We start from the raw sequence: 20418 nt of genomic DNA on the forward strand, positions 1-20418 counted from the left end.
CATATGGACGTCCATAAAAGAACCAGAAGATTTTTTTACTATAAAGTCTTACCACCAGATGTGAAAAGAAAAATTTGCTTGAAGCAAATAAGATGAAATTATTCAACGTTATCTTGATTATCATATGTGAACCAGAAGTTCAGATGATAATTAAATTTTGGATGCAATAAGATAAAAATGTCTCATATTCTAACTGCTAAAATCCCAGCGAGGATTGAAGTCCCTGTAGGACAATTAAGAAATTCAGCAGTCTAAAAACATGTATAAAGGCATGTGAGACTTATCGATACAAAAGATAGAGTATCTCAAAAGAGAAAGGCACAAATAATTTGGTGCTCCTGAAGAGGCCATACCCACAAAACAAGCAATAAAGTCCATCCAAATTCTTTGTATAAAATTCTCCTATATAAACTCTTGAAGAGTGCCTCCTGAAGAGGTTTTTCATGAAAATGTCTTCCCTTGAAGAGGGACAGGTATCTGAAAATAACGAGATCTCGAATAATGGAGAAATTATGGATAGAAATAAAATCGTTGTCGACAACGTATTTCCATATGAGATGGCAATTGACATTACCAGAAATAATGGAGAAAGTGAATCAAGAACCGTCGAAGAAGACCGACGTAAAATATTGGCCAATATTTGAAAGAAACAATTCCTGCAGAATTGATTCACTAGTAAAATATGATGCATCGGGACTTATAGTCCAAACACCTAAAGAGGTGATGCTTGTTGAATGTCAGTGGGTATTTATGGAAAGGAAATAAAAATGTGATATATAAATCACGAGTTAGTTTCTCAATTCCTGCAGAATTGATATCACTAAGTAAAATGTGATAAATATGAACTTGAAGTCCAAACACAAATGAAACAATATTGATATGATTTTAAAGTGGTTAAATCATATTAAGATTTTTATTAGCTTGAAAGTTATCGAGAGTTTGGATATGCATGATTAACTGCATATTTATATGGATCATTGGATCATGATATATATATGAAAATCCCTGAAGGATAGGAAATGTCTGAAGCTTCTAATATGAATACATCTGGAAATATGTATTCTATCAAGTTTCAAAGATCCTTATATAATCTAAAGCAATCCAAACACAAATGAAAACAAGCTATTATTGCAGTTTATATATATGATTTAAATGTCATTGAGGCTCCAGAAGAGCTCATAAAAACTGCACATATTTGAAATATAAATCTGAAACCCTTGCGGCTTCAAGGGGAAGATGGATGATGTTATTAGTCATGAAATACCATCTTTTAATACAATTAGTATTTCAGATTCATATTATGGGTTTGATATGAAATGTGCATTATTAAAGAAGAAATAAAGCACACAGAACATTTACCAAAAGATAGAAACACAAATATGAATATTTGTGAAATATTATTTTATTATCTTGAAACAAGAATTACAGAAATTTAAGGCACTTTGCCTCATTCTTCAAATGCTCTTGTTCTTCAAGAATCTGCATGGCATCCCTATCTAAAGCGGTGGGCAATCGAAAAGAAAACTTAAGCAAGGATTTTAAATTCCTATTCTCTTGCTTTATTGATTCTTTCTTCATGTTGGACTCCAGAAGAAGTCGCTGAAGTATAGCAATATTCTCATGGAGATCGTCAACTCCACAAGTTCTGGATTGCAGTCGCTGAGAAAATGCGACAATGGATGATGAGTATCGGGTACCAAGACTCACAAGCTCATAGATAGCTTCATTATCTGCCCTACGAGTCAGATCATTATATTGCATGATAGCACCTGTGGTAGAAGCAGGAACAGCTGATGAACGAGGTGCAGAGTACCTCATATATTGGCTATGAGAAGATCGCTGAGCCATTGCAGAGTAAAAATGCAGAAAGAGATTGCAGAGTAAAAATGCAGTATGATTACAGAAAAGTGAAGAATATGAGATGTGAATGAAAATGAGCTGAATATCTCTTTTATAGAGAAAATTATGATACAACATCTCTCGTGAAGCAAGAGAAAAGAGACGAAATATAGCTTCATAGCTCAGCGGCGCTTGACAGCACGTCTGACAGCTGCGATGCCTAACAGCACGCCTGACACCTATAGAGGAGTTGAAAATCCACGGTGCTTGTCTGATCTTAAAATGCTGGCCACCGTTTTTATTAAAAAATGAGGTTAGCGGTTTAATGTTGATGAATTCTCCACTAACTGTGTTATTTACAAGAACTCCAGAAGAGTACAACTCCAGAAGAGTAGTGATGAGCAGAAAGATCCAGTTGTGATTATTTTATCAACATGGATCAAGTCCACAGTTAGTTGGATGTACAGATGCGAGTTATCTTTCAGATACACACAAGAAGATCATTGCAATTCATGAGAAGAAAGTTGAAATTGATATCAAGAAGGTACGGTCAAGTGATAATCTGGCAGATTTATTCACAAAAGCATTACCAACTGCAACATTTAAGAAGATTGTACAGAACATTGGAATGCGGAGACTTGAAGACCTTTTATCATGCACTTTTCAGGGGGAGTAACGTCTTGAAGACCTATGCTGATTGTACTCTTTTTCCTTCGCTAAGGTTTTATCCCACTGGGTTTTCCTTCGCAAGGTTTTAATGAGGCAATCTTAAAACATTTTACGGTACATATGAATATTGTACTCTTTTTCCTTCGCCATTGGTTTTTTTCCCACAGGGTTTTTCCTTGGCAAGGTTTTAACGAGGCATATTCATTATATGTGGTCATCCAAAGGGGGAGTGTTGTAAAATAACATTGTAAAATTGTATGACCACCTTGAGCTAGCCGTCAAATGCACAGTGCATAGTACTAGCATAGTACTGCATAGTAACTGGCATAGTAAATGGCCGACATTGCACAGTGCGCATAGTGCCAGCATAGTATTGCATAGTAACTGGCATAGTAAATGGCCGACATCGCACAGTGCATAGTGCCAGCATAGTACTGCATAGTAACTGGCATAGTACATATGCACAGTACCAGCATAGTACTACTGCATAGTAACTGGCATAGTTCCCTTTGTACGTCTATATATATCGTTGAATTTTTTAAGAAATTAATAAGTTTCATAACTTCTCTGAGTTCTATCTCTCTCTCTCTCTCTCTCCTTTCGATAGTTTTATAACACATATTTATTGTTAAAAATTTGTTTAAAAAAAAAAACTGTTATGTCAAAAGTTTTGATATAAAAAAAAATATTATATTAAAAAACTGTTATGTAAAAAAATTATACTATTAGTATAGCTTTATATAAATTATATGTTAATATATATAATTTATATTTATCTACTAATATCTTATATACTTATAAAAAAATATAAAGAGTTTTAAATGTATTAGGCCATCAAAATTTAGTAATAATATTTGAATAATTTTCTTTCTTTTTTGGTTCTTACTTCTTATGAATCTATTTTAAAAATGTTATTAATAAATAATATATATTTATAATATTATATATTTAAAGTATATGATCAATTAAATTTTCATGTTTAAGATTAAAATTTTATTTTATAAATTATAATAACATTATCTTATATATAATTATAATTTATATTATTATATATTATATATACAAATTATATAAAATATATAATATATAACATTAAATAAATAAATAAATAAAAATATATTAAATAGTACCGGTCCGATCTAGTATAAAAATGACAGAACTGAAACCGAACCGGTTCCAACTGATTTTCAATTTTATGAAACGGGTCCAAAACTGACACAACGGGTCCAAAACTGACACAACGGATCCGATCCGGACCGCTTTTCCAATTAAAATTTACACCCCTAGCTTTTGACAAGTTCAAACTAACCCTTTATTAGAACACCTTGAAGCCATAATAACAAGCATCTCTCATTTCATTTTAATAACTCTAATGTTTAGTTTGGACAGTAAAGTATTATGAAAAGGAAAAATATAGTTGTAAGTATAATTGTGCACTAATCTGTGTACCAATGTGATGTGATTGGTCAAAAAATAGATTTTATTGAAAACAGTGTTAATTAAATTTTAAGTATGAATAAATCAATATTGGTACACAGATTAGTGCGCGACTGTACTTGTATGTAGCAAAACTCTTATGAAAATGTTCAATTATTATTTATTATTTTATTATTATTATGTAATATTTTATTATTATCATTTTACTATTATATACAAAATATTTGAATTCACCTCACTATCTGAAAGTCACAATCGAAAGATAATGATACTAAAATTGGACATCCCCTATTGTTCATGGAAGGCTTTTTCAAACTTTTCTTGATTAAGAAAACTGTCTATACAGTTTTAAGTGTTTCTGAAATTATCACACCATATGTGTATGAGTCTCCTTTTACGAAAAAAATATTGCACATGCTTCATGTTTGTGGTAAGCTGGTATTCAATAAAGGGTAGTTGTCATTTCTTCTCCTGCTCTAAATTTTGCAGCTCTTTGGACAGCATGCATCCATCGAACAGTACAGATTTGCTTCTATATTCACCCTTCACATGAATAGCGGCTAGGTTTAACATATCATGCATGTATTCACATCGAGGAGCTGGTTTGCACAAGCTAGCTAGCATGCATCATTTTCCTGGATTGGAATTAAAAAAAAAAAAAAAAGTGTTTAGCTTTGCTACATGAGTAGGCGCTCAATAGGACTATAAATGAACCAATCTCTTTGATATGTCGCTCAATGTTCGTCCTATTAAACTTGAATCGAACTTAATTCGTGAAATAAAAAAATTGGCCGTTAAAGTGGATACCAGCTAAATTAGTAAGTAACACATACTTTACTAAATTCGACTCGATTCAATTAAAGCTTGTTAAGACCAACTTGTTTATATCCAAATCAACTCGTTAGCTCAACTTGAATAAAGATCATTCATATATTGATAAATTATACAAACACCTATGCATATATATATATATATATATATATATGTATTAGCTAATATAAGCATAACACTTTTATAATCAAATATATAATATGTACTCTAATTACTTATGCATATATATTGAATATACTTCATACATATTTATAATTTGTACAATAATTAGTCAATAAAATTTAATAATTTTATATACTAGTATATGAGAACTATATATGAAATAGATAGATGCTATCATATTATGTGTATTTATTAATAATTTATGTAGACATATAATATATTGTTATAATTATAGATAAATATTAATTGCTCATATATTAATTATTTTTAAAATTTTAAAATCTTATAATTCAATATAAATTCTACTGGTTAGTTATATAAATTTAATATTATATATATATTTTATTTATCTAATTTATTAATTATGTTAAATCTTATTAAAAATAAATAAACTACTCGATCTCGTTTTTCAAGTTAAGAGTTTAACTTAACAAATTAATTTTAAACAAAAATTAAATAATAATCTTGAGTTCAAATTCAAGCCAAGTTAGGTAAGCCAAAAATTGGCTCGACTTGATTCAATTCAATCACTGCCCTAGCTCCCAAAATTTGAGATTCGACTGTAGCAAAAGTTAAGTCAAAAGTCGTATGCAGGGGTGTTTTAATGATTACATGAAGTATGATATGAGTTGAGAAAGTACTTTAGACCTCTCAATCCAAACAATCCCTTATAGTCTCATGACTCACTTTACCCAAAAAAAAAAAAAACACAAAATGGTGAAAGTGGAGGTGAGGAGAGGTTAACTTTGAGAACGATTCTGTAGTTGACAGAATTTGGAGAGAGATCAGCCTGCACTGAAGAAGTTTCTTCCCTTTTATCTATCTCATTTCTTTTCCTCGAAATTATGTTCCTTGCTTTATATATTATCCCAAATGTTTAATTGCAACCTTTTTTTTTTTTGTTTCGTCACTTTCAGCATGTTGTATGGCAGTTCATCACCTTTCTCATTCACTAGAGCAGTTCCTTCTATCTTATTTATTTGTCACTCTTCTATTGGTATTACATTTTATACGTTGTGCCTATATCTTGTGCACTGAAGTAATCAACGTAGGAGTTCTACCCTCCATGTATGACCGGGTAGTCACCCATCCCCGCTTGGGTGGGTGACCCCACATCCAGTCCCCATCCGTATTTCTGACTATCGGCATCTGCTTGCCAGGCAAATTAACATCACCATTAGCCAAAAACACATTTTTAATAAATAAAAAAAAAATCCAATAAAATCACATATACATAACAGAAAATCACACAAATCCAGCAAGAAGTCTCAACAAATCCAACAAATCTTCATGATATCAATGCATAAAAATACATATCTATGCTCTAAACCTCATTGACCTAGGCCCACAGCCATGGGTCATAAAACTCACCCACAACTGCGGCGATGCAGGGCCATAAAACTTGTAGACCTATGGTCTTTGTAGTACTGGGCCTTTAAGTTACAAATCTACAGTGGCAATTGTGGTCTTGGATTGAAGAGATCAATTATGGCCAAGTCGTTACTGTCATAGATTGCGACTTGGCCATATCCCACAACAATCGACATAGAAGGCGGTTTAAGAGGAAGAGGAGAGAGAAAGAAAAAATAAGAGATGATGATGGTGAACCGTGAGGTCACTAAGGCGTGAAAGGAAAAAGGAAAAGAAAAGAGGAGAGGAAAGAACTTGGGAGAGAGGAGAGGATGGGAGAGAGGAGAAGTCAAGGATGGCGAGAGGATCGGAGAGAATTGAGAGGAGAGCAAAATTAGTCAATTTATAGTTATAAGGTTTTTTTGGTGAAGTATAAGGCATGTAGGTGAAATTTCAGACTGGTGGGGTATCAACCCATCCCCCGCTTGTGTACATTTCTCTGAGTGAGGAACCCACCAGGCTTTGCCCAGGCGGAGAGACCAGGTTGTACGTGAAGGCATGCTGCCTACCCCTGAATCCACACACATACTTTAATAGGAATATTTCTCTTCAATTAACAATGTCCCCTGTTTTGATTTGTTCACACCTCTCTCTAAGAAAGAAAGAAAAAAGATGTGTTACGATGGTAACTTATTTATATATTAATCAACTTTTGCTGGAGACCTTCAACCGGCCTTGCGACTAATATCCAGCCACGCGAATCACACATACTGGATATATATGGCATTTTTTTCTTGCCTTTTTCTTTTTATCTTAATCTTAATCTTAGTGAATGAGATTATGTTTGATGAGCTGATTAAGGTTAGAGAAGTGTTATAGCACTACAAGAAATATGGGTTTTTACCATGAATTTTTTTTCCCAAGCTCTACACCCATGGCAAATACTTAGCTTATAACATGAAAACTGTTCGTGGAGAAAGAAATATGATTTTTTCCACGAGATCATGTCCACGAGCAAGATTTGGTGAAAAATACTTACCTAATATCACAAACAGCATCCGTGGAAAAAGAAAATAACATTTTATCACGAAATCACATTGGACAAGTGAAAAAAATTAACATTTTACTAGGTAATTAAATTGCCATAAATAAATATTTTTTGAGATTTTAAATCTCCACCCTTGGATCACTTAGATCTGTAATTCCCTCCCATATTTCCCCTCGTCCGATCTCCCCCTCCCTTTTCTTTTTCCCTCCCCTCTCTCTTCCCCCCGTGCCGTTCTGCCTCTCTCCATCGACCTCTACTCTTCATGCCTCCACGCAGCTGACATTGCACGCCGCCACACACCCACCGTCACATCCACCTCCACTGTCGCCGACCAACCCAACCAAGCCCCTCTCTCGCGGCTTCTCTCTCTCCCGCAGATCTCCCTCTCTCTTCACCCTCGAAAACCTTTCTCTCTCGGGTTCCCAGTGCCGCCGCGTCCTCAGCCTCCGCACCACCTCCAGCTACCGGCGTAACTAGCCCCCAAAGGTCCCCAGCCCCTCCACGAGCTCTCCCTCTCTCTCTCACCATCGATCTGCTCTCCCCCGCATGGATCTCGCTCAAGCACCTCGTACAAGCCCTTCGCTGCCTTCCTCCACGGTGAAGCACCACCCCAAGTCAGCCTTCCACATGGCCGCAACACCACCTCCATGCTCCACCGCCTCCCCTTCAATTTCGTAAGCCAACCCAGAACAGCGTAACCCTCTGCTTTTGTTTACCAGATAGGTGAGTTTCTAAAGTAAAAAATGAAATTTTTTCACTCCCCTCGTCTAACATGTAGGGTTTTTGGGTTTGTTGATTTGGAATATAAGCTTAGGGTTTAGGATTTAGGATTTATTCTATGTAATTGGAGTGAGGTTTTATTTCCGGATTACTTATTTTGATTTGGTCACTATACGTTTCTGAGCATTAATGGTTCTGCTTTTTATCTGTGTTTCTTCTGGGCCATTGCCATGAATTGGCCATTAAAATTTGTACTCTGCTGTTTTTCTTTATAGTTCAAAAACCTTTTGTTCATTACAAGTGCTTTTGTGAGGCAAGATTGCTTAGAAATGGGAAAAAAAATTGTGGATACTATAGAGAATGTCTCAAGCATGAGCCCTGGTTTTCCAGGTATGAGAAGAGTTATATGCACCGTGATGTGGTAACGCATGTTACTGTCTCTTTAGCAGATTTTTTTATAACTGGAAGCGCTGATGGTAAACTCATAGATATCTTTTTTCTACAAGTCATAACCTCATAACAAGTCAACTTCAATGGATACCTCATTTAACCTAGTAGTTGTGCCAACTATTATGTTCTATGACTTCTTTTAAGGAGTTGTTTGCTTCATAGATATAAGTTTATGTATTGAGTCAGGCCTTCTTGATTGGTAGATCTCCTGTCATGTTGGAAATGGCAGTTTGGAATTCCTTGGTGCTTATCATTGTGGAGAGTGGATAATAGCATAGTTTTGAAGATTGTGAAAAGTTAGTGGTAGACTTTAAGTCATTCTTTCTCAACACAGCCCTTCATCTATTTCAACCTTTCAGGATTTTCTAGATCTTTGTCCTCTTGCTAGTTAAGTGTTTCTCTTGTATATTCCATGTGTACTAGAGTAAACATGCTTTTTCATTCAATAAAACTTTATCTTATAAAACGATAGTATAAGTTTTTGTATTTTGCTTGTGTTCTTGGGTAACGCCTATTTCATTCTCTTCAATAAAGTTACTTATACTTATAAAAAAAAAAAAGTATTATGTATTTATTAGCTGCAGATGAGGTTCTTAAACTATTTTGAATTACATTAGTGGAGATCTCTTCCAGTTGCATTATTTTTGGAGATACTATTATGTAGCTAATGTGTAGCCATGGTGATAATGAGGACTTTATTAACATTTATTTTCAGATTAATGAGGACTCTGCAGTTGTAACAGATAGGAGTAATGAGCAGTTGACATGCTTCATGATGAGGTAAATTGTGTTATGTTATTCTATTATTGGGTCATGATTGATTTTAGCCTTATTGTTAGTTATGCTCCAGGACATATTGTTAGTTAGCTCTTCTTTTCTTTTTTCCTGTTTCTGAGCAATAGCTATACAAAATTATATTGGACACATCTATTTCCTTTGCGTGAGTCCCATATACCAATTAAGGAATTTCATGCGCAAATACCATGTATCAACCTTTATGTTTCTACTAGCTATTAATTACCTTAATAATGTGCTTGGAAGTACATCCCACATTGGAAAGGAGGAACTTGTGTTGCTTCTGGATGAATATATGTTAAAATTCTTCAAATGGTTTGTCTTCTTTATAGATTAATTGGTTAATAGCATTGTGTAGAAACATCCTGTGCATTAACTTCCTGCATAGAATCTCATGTAGTTTGAGAAAACTCAGGGTATAATCCAATATCTTGAGGCATGAACCCACTAGATAATCATTGGAATCCCATGCAAACTATGGGTTGGCTTAGCAAAATTGAGCAAGTCTCAGGACACAACATGCAGAATTCATGCTATCTACTGCTTGAAGAGGTGAGATGATTTTCTGCCTTGTTATGTTCCATGCTGACAGTTTCTACAAAAAGGTTCTGCTATAGTTTTAACAATATTTCTTCTTCTATTTGAATCACTTTTCAATTATGCTTACCATTTTTATGTGTTAAACTAGAAGCGATCAATGTGTATTTTTTTACCTTCTACTCAAGCTAATAACTAAGTAAACAACTAAGGATTTCATTAGAATTTTTTGGTTATCAAGAAGTATCTCTTCCTATGTTTATGCTGTCTACCAATAAATCATGCTTAAAACTTAATTTTTCTAAACGATAGTTCATTGCTTGTGTAGTTGGGATTATAGTTGAAGGAGGGGGAGTTTTGAAACAGGTATACAACTAACTTTTTGGCTTATCAGGCTAGTGCAGAAAATTTGACATGACTTTAGCTCTGATTCCTCTTAAGTTCTAGCCCCTTAGTTTGCCTTTATCTCATCTCTTTAACTCAACCTCAATATGTGACATTAGGAATACCAAATGACCTTAAAATCTTAGACCAAAACCATCTCTAAGTAGCTGGAACTGAGAGTAACAGAAACACACAGCTCCTCTCTTTTCTTTCTACTGATTCCTCTTAAGTTCTATCTCAAAAGTGGTAGCTTTCATTACCATAGATAAGTAGTTAGAAACAGACGAAACAGACCTTATAAATCATGAGGGGGAAACCCTAAACTACCATAACCTTATAAATAATATGGAAATCCTTGGCCTGATTTGCTTGTTTCCTTGTTGAGATTATAGTGTTTATTATAGTGATTATAGTGTTTGTTCATTATCCAATGCTAATGCACTGAGTGTGTATTAATTTACAAGGAAGGATAAATGAGGACTTCATTATCTTGGATGGGCTTTTGTGAGTTGTTGGAGGCTGCAGCAGTTGGAAGTTTAATTAGAATCTGATTTCTCTGCTGCTCTAGCTGGGAATAATGATGTAAATGGTTTTCCCAAAACATGTTGAGATATATTTCTTGAATATCATGATGGTCAATCACATGCCAAGTGTTATTTATTATGTTGAACTCAAGTGTTAGATGGATAAAATATCTACATTTGTGTTGGATTGGATTACATGGACAGTAAGGTTTTTCTTGTAAACATGTTAGTAGAATTAACTAGTTTTTTTTTTAGGAAGTGTTATTAGTGTCAATTTGAATCTTGGAGGTTTGTATATAATTTTTTAGCATCTATTAGACAATTTTTTATGCCCATTTTTGGCTTAGCCTCATCTTTTTTTGCTTTTACAGTTATTATTATTTTTTTCTAAATTCTTTTAGCATTTGCCGCAAAGACGACTCACAGCAAATACTTTTTTTTTGGTCGGGAGAAGTTTTTTCCCACAAATATTGTGGTGGGTAATACTAATACCCACCAATACCTGTCATGGTAATTGCTACTCCCACAAGCATAAACGAAAATGGACGTGCTTTTGTGATGAGCTTTATTGGCTCTTGCCACGAAATGTATCGTAGGAAAATAGAGGTATTGGCCACGAATTAAACCTTTCGTGGGTGATAATACTTTTTGCGGCGAGTTTTACACCACGAGCTGCCCACAACAACAATTTGTGGGAATAGGATTTTTCCCACAAAAAGTTGGCTTTTTGCCATGAATCATCCCCTTGGTCAAATGCTGAATTTCTTGTAGTGTAGTCATAAAGAGATTTCATAAAAGCAAACTCATTAACTGACATAGTTGCATATAATATGTTAGATTTACTTTACAATAAAAGTAATTTTATAATCTAACGTATCATATCAAATTAGATCAATTTATAAATTTATTTTTGTAAAATCTTTTAATGGTTAAAACGTTTCTCTTAAGCTACATTTAATGGGAAGATTAAGCTATTAGGTTCGGATAGTGAGTTGAGATAAAAATTGAAAATTGAATAAAATATTATTAGAATATTATTTTTTAATATTATTATTATTTTGATATTTGTAAAATTTGAATTATTTATTATATTTTGTATTATAATTTATACAAGTTGTAATGATGAAATGAGATAGATTGAGAGTTCCTCTCAATCCAAACCGATTTAAAGTCTCAAGGGTGGATTGAGGTCCTCTACAGTCTACACTCTCTAGTGAATCTTGAGTACTGCTAAGTCAGAGAACATTGGTTCCACATGGAAAGGGTGGCCTATCTACTACACTTAAGTGCTGTTTGGGTAGTGAGTTGAGATAAGATGAGTTAAGAATGAAAATCGAAAATTGAATAAAATATCTTTAGATTATTATTTTTAATATTATTATATTATTTTAAAATTTGAAAAAGTTGAATTGTTTATTATATTTTATATTTGAATTTATGGGACCTTATATTGATATTGAGTACATCCTAAGATGATCCTTTATTTCCTTACTTTTAATAGTTATTTTCTATAAAAAAAAAAAAAAAAACTTATTCTCTTATTTAAAAAATATTAAGCTTGTTCTAAATTCCCATTTTTTAGTATTTTTCCAAACTGTTTAGGGTTAGTTTAGGAATACATTATATAATTAACAAATATAACATACTTACATGGATATATACAAAGGAAATAATTCGTGCCCTGAGGTACAAAAGATGGAATAAAAAAAAAATAACAACAATATTTAAAAGAAAAATGATACACATACGCCCATTTTTTATAATCATTTATAAATTATATTTTTAATGATAGAAATTTTTATAAAATTACTTACAAAAATAACATCATTAATTTTATATAAATACCCTCATTTAAAAACACGATTTTAAAAATAGTGTAAAAAAGATTAGGCGTAGATCACTATATAGATTTATTAGAAAAGAAATATTATTTATAGATGTGGAGTGCGCAAGTGCCGTACAATTTATTTGAAAAAAATAAGTAAATATAAGATACACATTAAAAAATTAATTTTTTAATAATAGAGTACTCCACTCTTTTTCAAATAGATTGCATGGAGCTTGCATATTACACGATTGTATGCAATGGCAGAGCCATCAATTTTTCTTGGCGGCGCCAACTTTTCTATTACACCATATGTTTATGTAAAATGAAAATATTACAAAATTATAAAACATATATAAAATTAAATCTTGATAATTTGACAAATAATGTAGAAATAAAAGTTTTAAAGCACAACTTAATGTCAATTTTAGATTTTTGACGATAATTTTATAGAATAATATTTATCTATTATTATTTTTGTAAATATGAAATATTTAAAAATTATTTTCTTCGTATAAACTAGCTATATATCAAGTGATCTTTTGGAATGCCATTTTTCATTATAATATTTAAGCTAATTTATCAAATTTTATGTAAAATTTATATATTTTGGTATCACATTAAGTATAGAATACTACAACTGAGACCTTAAATAAACTTTTTCTTGCTCAATGTAATTTAGAGAATAAATCATCTCTGCTATTTTTTATATAAATCATCTATCTTAAATAGTTTTTATGATATTTTCACTTTAGATTCTATATTAAAAAACTTAATGTTGTATAATAAAAAAACTCCGAGTCAATGTTAATAATTTATTATTTCTCCTAATCATAGTTTTAATTTAATTTTAGTGTGGCACATCCTTGAAAATAGATGATATATAAAAATTATACAAAACCTAAGAATTATAGAAAAAAAAATTAGAATGAGACATTTCAATGTATATGAAAATTTTACAAAATTTTAGAAAGCGTGAGAATAAGGAAATTATAAAATTTTTTGGAGGCCAATTTCTATATACATGATATTATGAATAAAATTTAGAGGTTATTTTGAATTAAAAAATAAATAAAAATTGGTAGGTTCATGGCCTCCCTCAACTCATATATAGATCCGACTGTATATATTATTACTCATTATATAATGAAAAAATATAGTTGCAAGCATAATTATGTACTAATCTGTGCACCAATGTGATGTGATTGGTCAAAAAGTAGATTTTATTAAAAACAGTGTTAGTTTAAATTTTAAATATGAATAAATTAGTATTAGTACACAGATTAGTGTACGACTGTACTTGTATGTAACAAAACTCTTATATAATTACAACGACTTATAATATATATATATATATATATATATTTGAAAAAAAAAAGTTTGTACCGATCGAACTATATATGTGTCGGTGGTCGTCCGCACATATATGTATATTTTCCTGCTTGCTGGGTACGTACTTGCTTGCTGGCTACTGCATAGGATCATGAAGATGCAAGTGATTTTGAGAAAGAGTAAACACCTTTATTCTGCCAATCATTTTCCTCTGCTAGATATTTTATTCCATGCTTGCTTTAGCTTTCCCTTTCTTCCTCCGGACTCCATTGTTGAGCCGCTTTTATCTCCTCTCTGTCTAGAAAAGAACAGAATATAGAAAATGTTCAGGGTACACCATCCCCCTTTTACATATAAAAGTGGGAGTTTTGGATAATTGGATCAGTCCTTTTGGGCGCACAGCTTCTCCTTCTTCTTCCCCCTTTTTTTTTGTTACAAAAAGAGAAACAACCAAAATCACGTGGCATAGTTTTTATATGATCTAATGAAATGAATTGGCTGATTAATTGATCCACACGATTGGAATATTTCCCATTTAATTTCGATATATATATTATATACTCCAAAATGATTCTACTCTTAAATATACAAGTAGAGTCGTATTAAAACCATTATAAAAAAAAACATACTTTTTTTCTTTAAATAATTTAGAATCTCATATATCACTTATCATTTATTCCTGATTAATATAAATTATCGCAAACACGCTGATCATATATATATACACACATGATATTAATGAGATTCTATCTTTATTTTGATTTTGGACCACTCAATTAGAAATTTCTATCTTCTCATGTAAATTAAGAAAGCAAAGTTGCAAGCTTAGCTTAAAAGGAAAAAAGAAAAAAACAAGTGTATAAAGAAAGCCAAGAAGATCAAGTAGTACTTGGCACTGATCTGCTGTTTCCACAACCTTCCCCTCTGCTTTCTAACAAAGTGTATCAAGAAAGATAAGAAATTAAGATTTATAAGTAGAGGCCAAGTACTTCTGCTGTCTGCACAACCCTAGCAGCTTCCATCCCCCGATCTCTCTGCTTTCTTTCTGCTGCACCAAGATGCTAATTCCCTGGGTTCTTTCAGCTTTGTTCGTCCTTTCTTCCTTTTTCTCGCATGGCTATGCACAGCCTGCTCAATGTCCCCCAGCACCAAGATGTCCTCTAATATCACCACCACCTCCTCCCAAACCTTTAATCCATTTCCCCCGTCCCCGACCGCCTTTGTACCCACCTACGCTCAATCTTATGCCGCGCCAACCTCGGAGAAATCCCGGACCCTTGTCCAACCGAGCTAGAATTCTGTTCATCACTCAGGAGCTCAAAAGGAATATCACCTACGACCCAAATAACTATACTCGTACCTGGGTTGGGAAAAATTACTGCGTCTTCAAAGGTTTCTATTGTGATACCGTACCTGACCTGAATATCACCGGCCTCGCCGGCATTGTCTTCAATGGGGCAAGATTTGGAGGTCGTTTCTTGAACTTTTATCGCTTTATCCGTAATTTACCGGACATAGCTATCTTCCATGCAAACTCCAACAACTTTAGCGGCGTAATCAATCGGAACCTCAACCAGTTACGCTACTTGTATGAGCTCGATCTGAGTAACAACAAGTTCTTGGGAGGATTCCCGGCGAGTGTCCTTGGTGCCACGAATCTGACCTTCGTGGACCTCAGGTTTAATACTTATGCAGGATCGGTCCCGCTTCGGTTATTCAATATGGATACAGATGTGTTGTTTATCAACAACAACGGATTCAACAAGACGATTCCTACCACATTGGGGAACACGCCGGCACTCTTCCTCACCCTCGCCAACAACAAATTCACCGGCCCCATCCCTCGCAGCATTGGCCGAGCTTGGAACACCCTGCTCGAGGTGCTGTTCTTGAACAACAGATTAACCGGTTGTCTCCCCTTCGAAATCGGCTACTTGAACAAGACGACCGTGTTCGACGTTGGAGGTAACCTCTTGACAGGTCCGATACCGCAGTCATTCGGGTGCATGACAAAGCTGGAGCTGCTCAACCTTGCTCATAACCAGTTCTATGGGGCCATTCCCGAGTCCTTGTGCAGGCTTCCAAACGCGTACAATTTCTCGCTTTCTTACAACTATTTCAGCCAAGTCGGCCCGGCGTGCCGGAAGCGGATTAAGCAGAGAAGGCTTGACGTGAGGAGGAACTGCATTGCTGGGCTTCAGCAGCAAAAGTCAGCCGTTGAGTGCTCGCGTTTCTTCTCGAGGATAACTCGAAGCTGTCCAAGAGAGAATACTTTCAACATCGTTCCCTGTACTGGGATAAGTAATACTGCGGCGGCGTCCTTGGAAGAAGAAGATGAAGATGAAGAAGGTGTAGTCATTTCTTCCATTGATGACATGACCCCTCCATCACCGAAAACCTACGCCGCACTCGCGAAGCCTCACCATTTATGATAATAATCGGATGGTACGTACGCATGCGTAGTATGTAGTAGCACTGAGCCAGTTCGTAAAACCTAAGGTAGAATAAAGTTGTCGTCTGAGTTGATCAGCTTTTGCATGTAATTACCATTTTTTTTTTCGTGAATGTTGATGCAGGAGATCAGCTCATGCATGTTCTCGATCTGCATGCTCCTCTTGATCTTCCTTCTTTTTATTGTTTGATTTTTGGAAATGGGAATTCATCGATCCTAGCTACTTTGTAATGAAATTTAATAACTTCGTGTGGGTTTGCTTGGTATATATATAGCTATCATGTGTTTTGAAAAATAAAAAAAAGTCCATCTTTGTGATCTTTCTCTACCTTCTCTTTTTTCTATTCATGGTTCTCCCATTTTAACTGGAGCCTCACGTTATTTACCATACTTCTGTTCTTGTTTCGAAAATAACTAGTAATTTGGATATAAGAAATAATTTGTAAAAGTTTAAAATATACCGGTTGGTTTGGATTCAGAAATAAAATACGATAACTAGTAATTTGGATATAAGAAATAATTTTTACAAGTTTAAAATATAGTACTGGTTGGTTTGGATTCAGAAATAAGATGAGATAATTTTGGATGAAAGATAAAAATTGAATAAAATATTATTAAAATATTATTATTAATTTTAATATTTGAAAAAATTGAATTGAGATTTGAAAAAATTAAATTATTTATTATATTTTATATAAAAATTTAAAAATATTATAAAAATAAAATGAAATAAGATTAGATTAAACGCTATAAAAATTCAAACAGGCCGGCCTCTTCAATACAATCTCTTTGTAAAAAGACAGATTCCACTTTAAAAAGTGTTGAAAAAGAAAAAATTAGATTTTTTAAGTAGGACCTACTTTTTATAAAAGATATGTGTGAATTTTGTCTATTTGAACCTTGTAGGTAGGGCTGTTCATCCGGGTTTCAGACCGGGTATCCGGATATACCCGGCCCGGAACCCGGGTTTCAAATCTGGGCCGGTTTTCAGCCAAGTTTACACGGGTTACGACTTGGGCCGAAACCCGGGTGAATCCGGATTTTTTAAAATCTGGAATCCGGGTTCCGGAATGTACCCGGGTTTTTTTTTTTTTTTTTTTAAATATTGTGAATCAATGGTTCCGGAATCACATAGCACAAAACAAAGGAAATCCCAACCAGAACTCTAGCCTCCACCGATCACAAAACCAAAGATGTTCGAACCATTTCAATACTAGCACATTGATTCATAGAAATCTCTAACATGAAATAAACGAATCTGTGGCTAGTACTGCTCTGATGAACAAAACAAGCTCACAACATGAAAGAAATCAATCTATATGTCAACCTTTTTTTACCAAAAACCCAACTTTTTTTTTACTCTCAACGATAAATCTCCCTCTTTACATGTCTTTCTATTCCGATTAACAGAGAAAAAACAAGGTAAAAGTAACAAAAAACAGAAAATGAATCCAAACAAAAACCAGAAACCTTTCTTGTTAATACTAAACCTTCACATCTAAGGTTGAAGAATGAGAAAAAAAATAGAAAAGGATCGGGGCCTTACTTGAATGACCAGTGAGTAGCCAAAAAAATGCCAAAATGAAGAGAGAAATGGAGAGGCTTACCGAGTCTAGAAGGCTCGGATGGATGTCGATGAGAGATGGGTTTGAGAGCTTGATGGGGTATGAGTGTGTTGGTGGGTGAAGAGAGGGGGGGTTGAGATCATCACGGCGGCGGCTAGGGTTTTGTAGGCTGTTTGAGAGAGAGAGAGAGAGAGAGAGAGAGAGAGAGAGAGAGAGAGAGAGAGAGAGAGCAGATGAAAGAAAGTGAATCAGCACTCATTTTCACTGGTGAGGAGTGAAGAGAGAGAGCGAGAGAAGATGGGATATGACGGCTAGGGTTTCTTTCGCCTATAAGAGAAGACAGGATATGGCGGCAGACGAAGGAATCGAAGGCACGGCTAGGGTTTCTTTCGCTTGTAAGAGAGAGAGAGCGAGAGAGAGAGAAGACGAGATATGAACTATGAAGTAGTGAGCTTATATACAAACTCAGTTAATCGGGTTATGAATATGAAACTCGGATTTCATACCCGGATCCAGACCGGACACATCCAGTTTTAATGATGGGGGTTTCGACCCGGATTAAATCCGGGCCGAAACCCTGAACTGGAATCTGGATATTCGGGTTCCAGACCGGGCCGGAAAAAAATCCGGCTCGGATGAACAATCCTACTTGTAGGTAGATAGTTGTTGCCAATATTGCTTGCCCCTAAGTTACATTGATCGAGTGCATTCAGTTGGATTTAAGTGTTGAAAAGTGTCGAAGTATGTTATAAATAGTAGTGAAGAAGTAAATAAAAATTAATAATAAAATATTGAATAATAGTAAAAAATAATGAATAGTAGTAAAAAGTATAAGAAAAGTAATAATAAAGTAATTAATAGTAATATAGTATATCGAGAAGTGTTGATGTATTCTCAACATCCAAACACAGCCAACTTTGCCAATATTGTTTGTCAGTGCGCTTGAGGCAAGCTTCGTTGCTCGTCCAAAATTGTGCAGGCCAGACGTACGCTCGAAGCAAGTTTCATTGCTCACCCAAGACTTATTTTGCATGCTCGAGATCTCAAACCTTATTCTGAATGGAAAAATGATAATGTTACAACTATTTTACTACCTATTTACTATTCTTTTTGTATTTTTTTTTAATTTTTTGTTTTACTTAATGATTAAAGAAGTAATTATTATTAAAATTATATATTTTTTTAATTTTTTCTTAATAATTAAGGAGGTTAAAAAAAATACATAAAATAAAATAATAAAAAAATAACAAATTTAAATCCTTATAGGTAGTAAATGGGTACCTATCACTACCCATTCTGAATGCTCACATTTCTCTCCTAACCACACCTACCTACTTGAATTTATTAATTCTTTCCACGTGAAACTCTTCCAAAGTCAAATTAAAGACAATTAAAATACACTTATTTCTAATTAAATAAATTCACACATGTTGATTCATATCTTATATAATGGAACGAGAATACAATATAAAATATTATTCTTTATAGAATTATCATTTCATCTTATTATCTAGACATGTTTTATAAAATAATATAGAAAAATGCTAACTGCAATTAAAAATATTTATAAAAAACTTAATTTTCTCAATGTATACATTGAAAATTATTAAATTTGAACTAAAAAAATGAGTATTATATATAAAATTATAAGGTTCTGTTTGGCCATTGAGATTTTTCAGAAGAGAATTTTAAGTTTTAAGATTAAATATTAAAATATTATATTTTAATATTATTATTGTATTAAAATTTGAAAAAGTTAATAAAAAATTGAATTATTTATTATATTTTATATAAAAAATAAAAAAAATTATAATAATAAGATAAAAATTTTATGTAGCTAAACAGTACCTAAATGCACGTAATATTGGTAAAAAAATATATAGATAGGAGAAATTTGTTTATTAGTACGAGATTATAAAGAAGTACTGTTGAGTCACAGAACACCGCCCAAGCTCAAAAAGTAAAAAAAAGGTCTGGCTAGTGGCTACCACGGAGGAAAGGTCAGTCTTTCTTGTGAGAGAGAGAGAGAGAGAGAGAGAGAGATGGGGCCGAAAGGCTACTGGTCTGGACAGCAAGTGACGAATCATTTTAACCCCTATCAGATTAACCCCCATTTAAAAAAAAAAAAAAAAGGTTTTGGTAATGAAATGTGTAGTTATTTAAAATAAAATCAAATTTATTATTAAAAAATTATTATTTTTATATAAATTATGTATTTATTATTTATTAAAAATAATTATGTGATATTTAGACACTCACAATTATAATTTCATCTGTGTAATCTTTAAATTGGATACTCATTTTTCAAAATAACAATATTAGTCAAGTGACCCTTATATTTTCTTAAAGATAAAAAAATAAAAAATGTCATTTGAACTTGAAGTCTTTCATGCTCCACAATATTTATATACTATAATTTAATTTAAAAAATTTAAATTTTAAAATTAAATTATGTCACGTAAATAATATATAATATAAAGTTATTGAAATATAATTAC

The 20418-nt window shown here is 33.3% G+C and overlaps 1 protein-coding gene across 1 annotated transcript; it reads left to right on the forward strand.

Moving 5' to 3' along the window:
- Positions 1-14888: 14888 nt before the first annotated feature.
- LOC122298536 (uncharacterized protein At4g06744-like) lies at positions 14889-16683 on the forward strand. Its single transcript, XM_043108326.1, has one exon. It carries the CDS (start codon positions 14962-14964, stop codon positions 16333-16335), a length of 1374 nt encoding a protein of 457 aa, XP_042964260.1. The 5' UTR covers positions 14889-14961; the 3' UTR covers positions 16336-16683.
- Positions 16684-20418: the final 3735 nt, after the last annotated feature.

The sequence above is a fragment of the Carya illinoinensis genome, chromosome 16 (genome assembly GCF_018687715.1).
Source record: "Carya illinoinensis cultivar Pawnee chromosome 16, C.illinoinensisPawnee_v1, whole genome shotgun sequence".
NCBI lineage: Eukaryota > Viridiplantae > Streptophyta > Magnoliopsida > Fagales > Juglandaceae > Carya > Carya illinoinensis.

Bases quoted from the DNA above. Each gene is read 5' to 3' on its own strand.
- LOC122298536 (XM_043108326.1), top strand. From the start codon at position 14,962: ATGCTAATTCCCTGGGTTCTTTCAGCTTTGTTCGTCCTTTCTTCCTTT.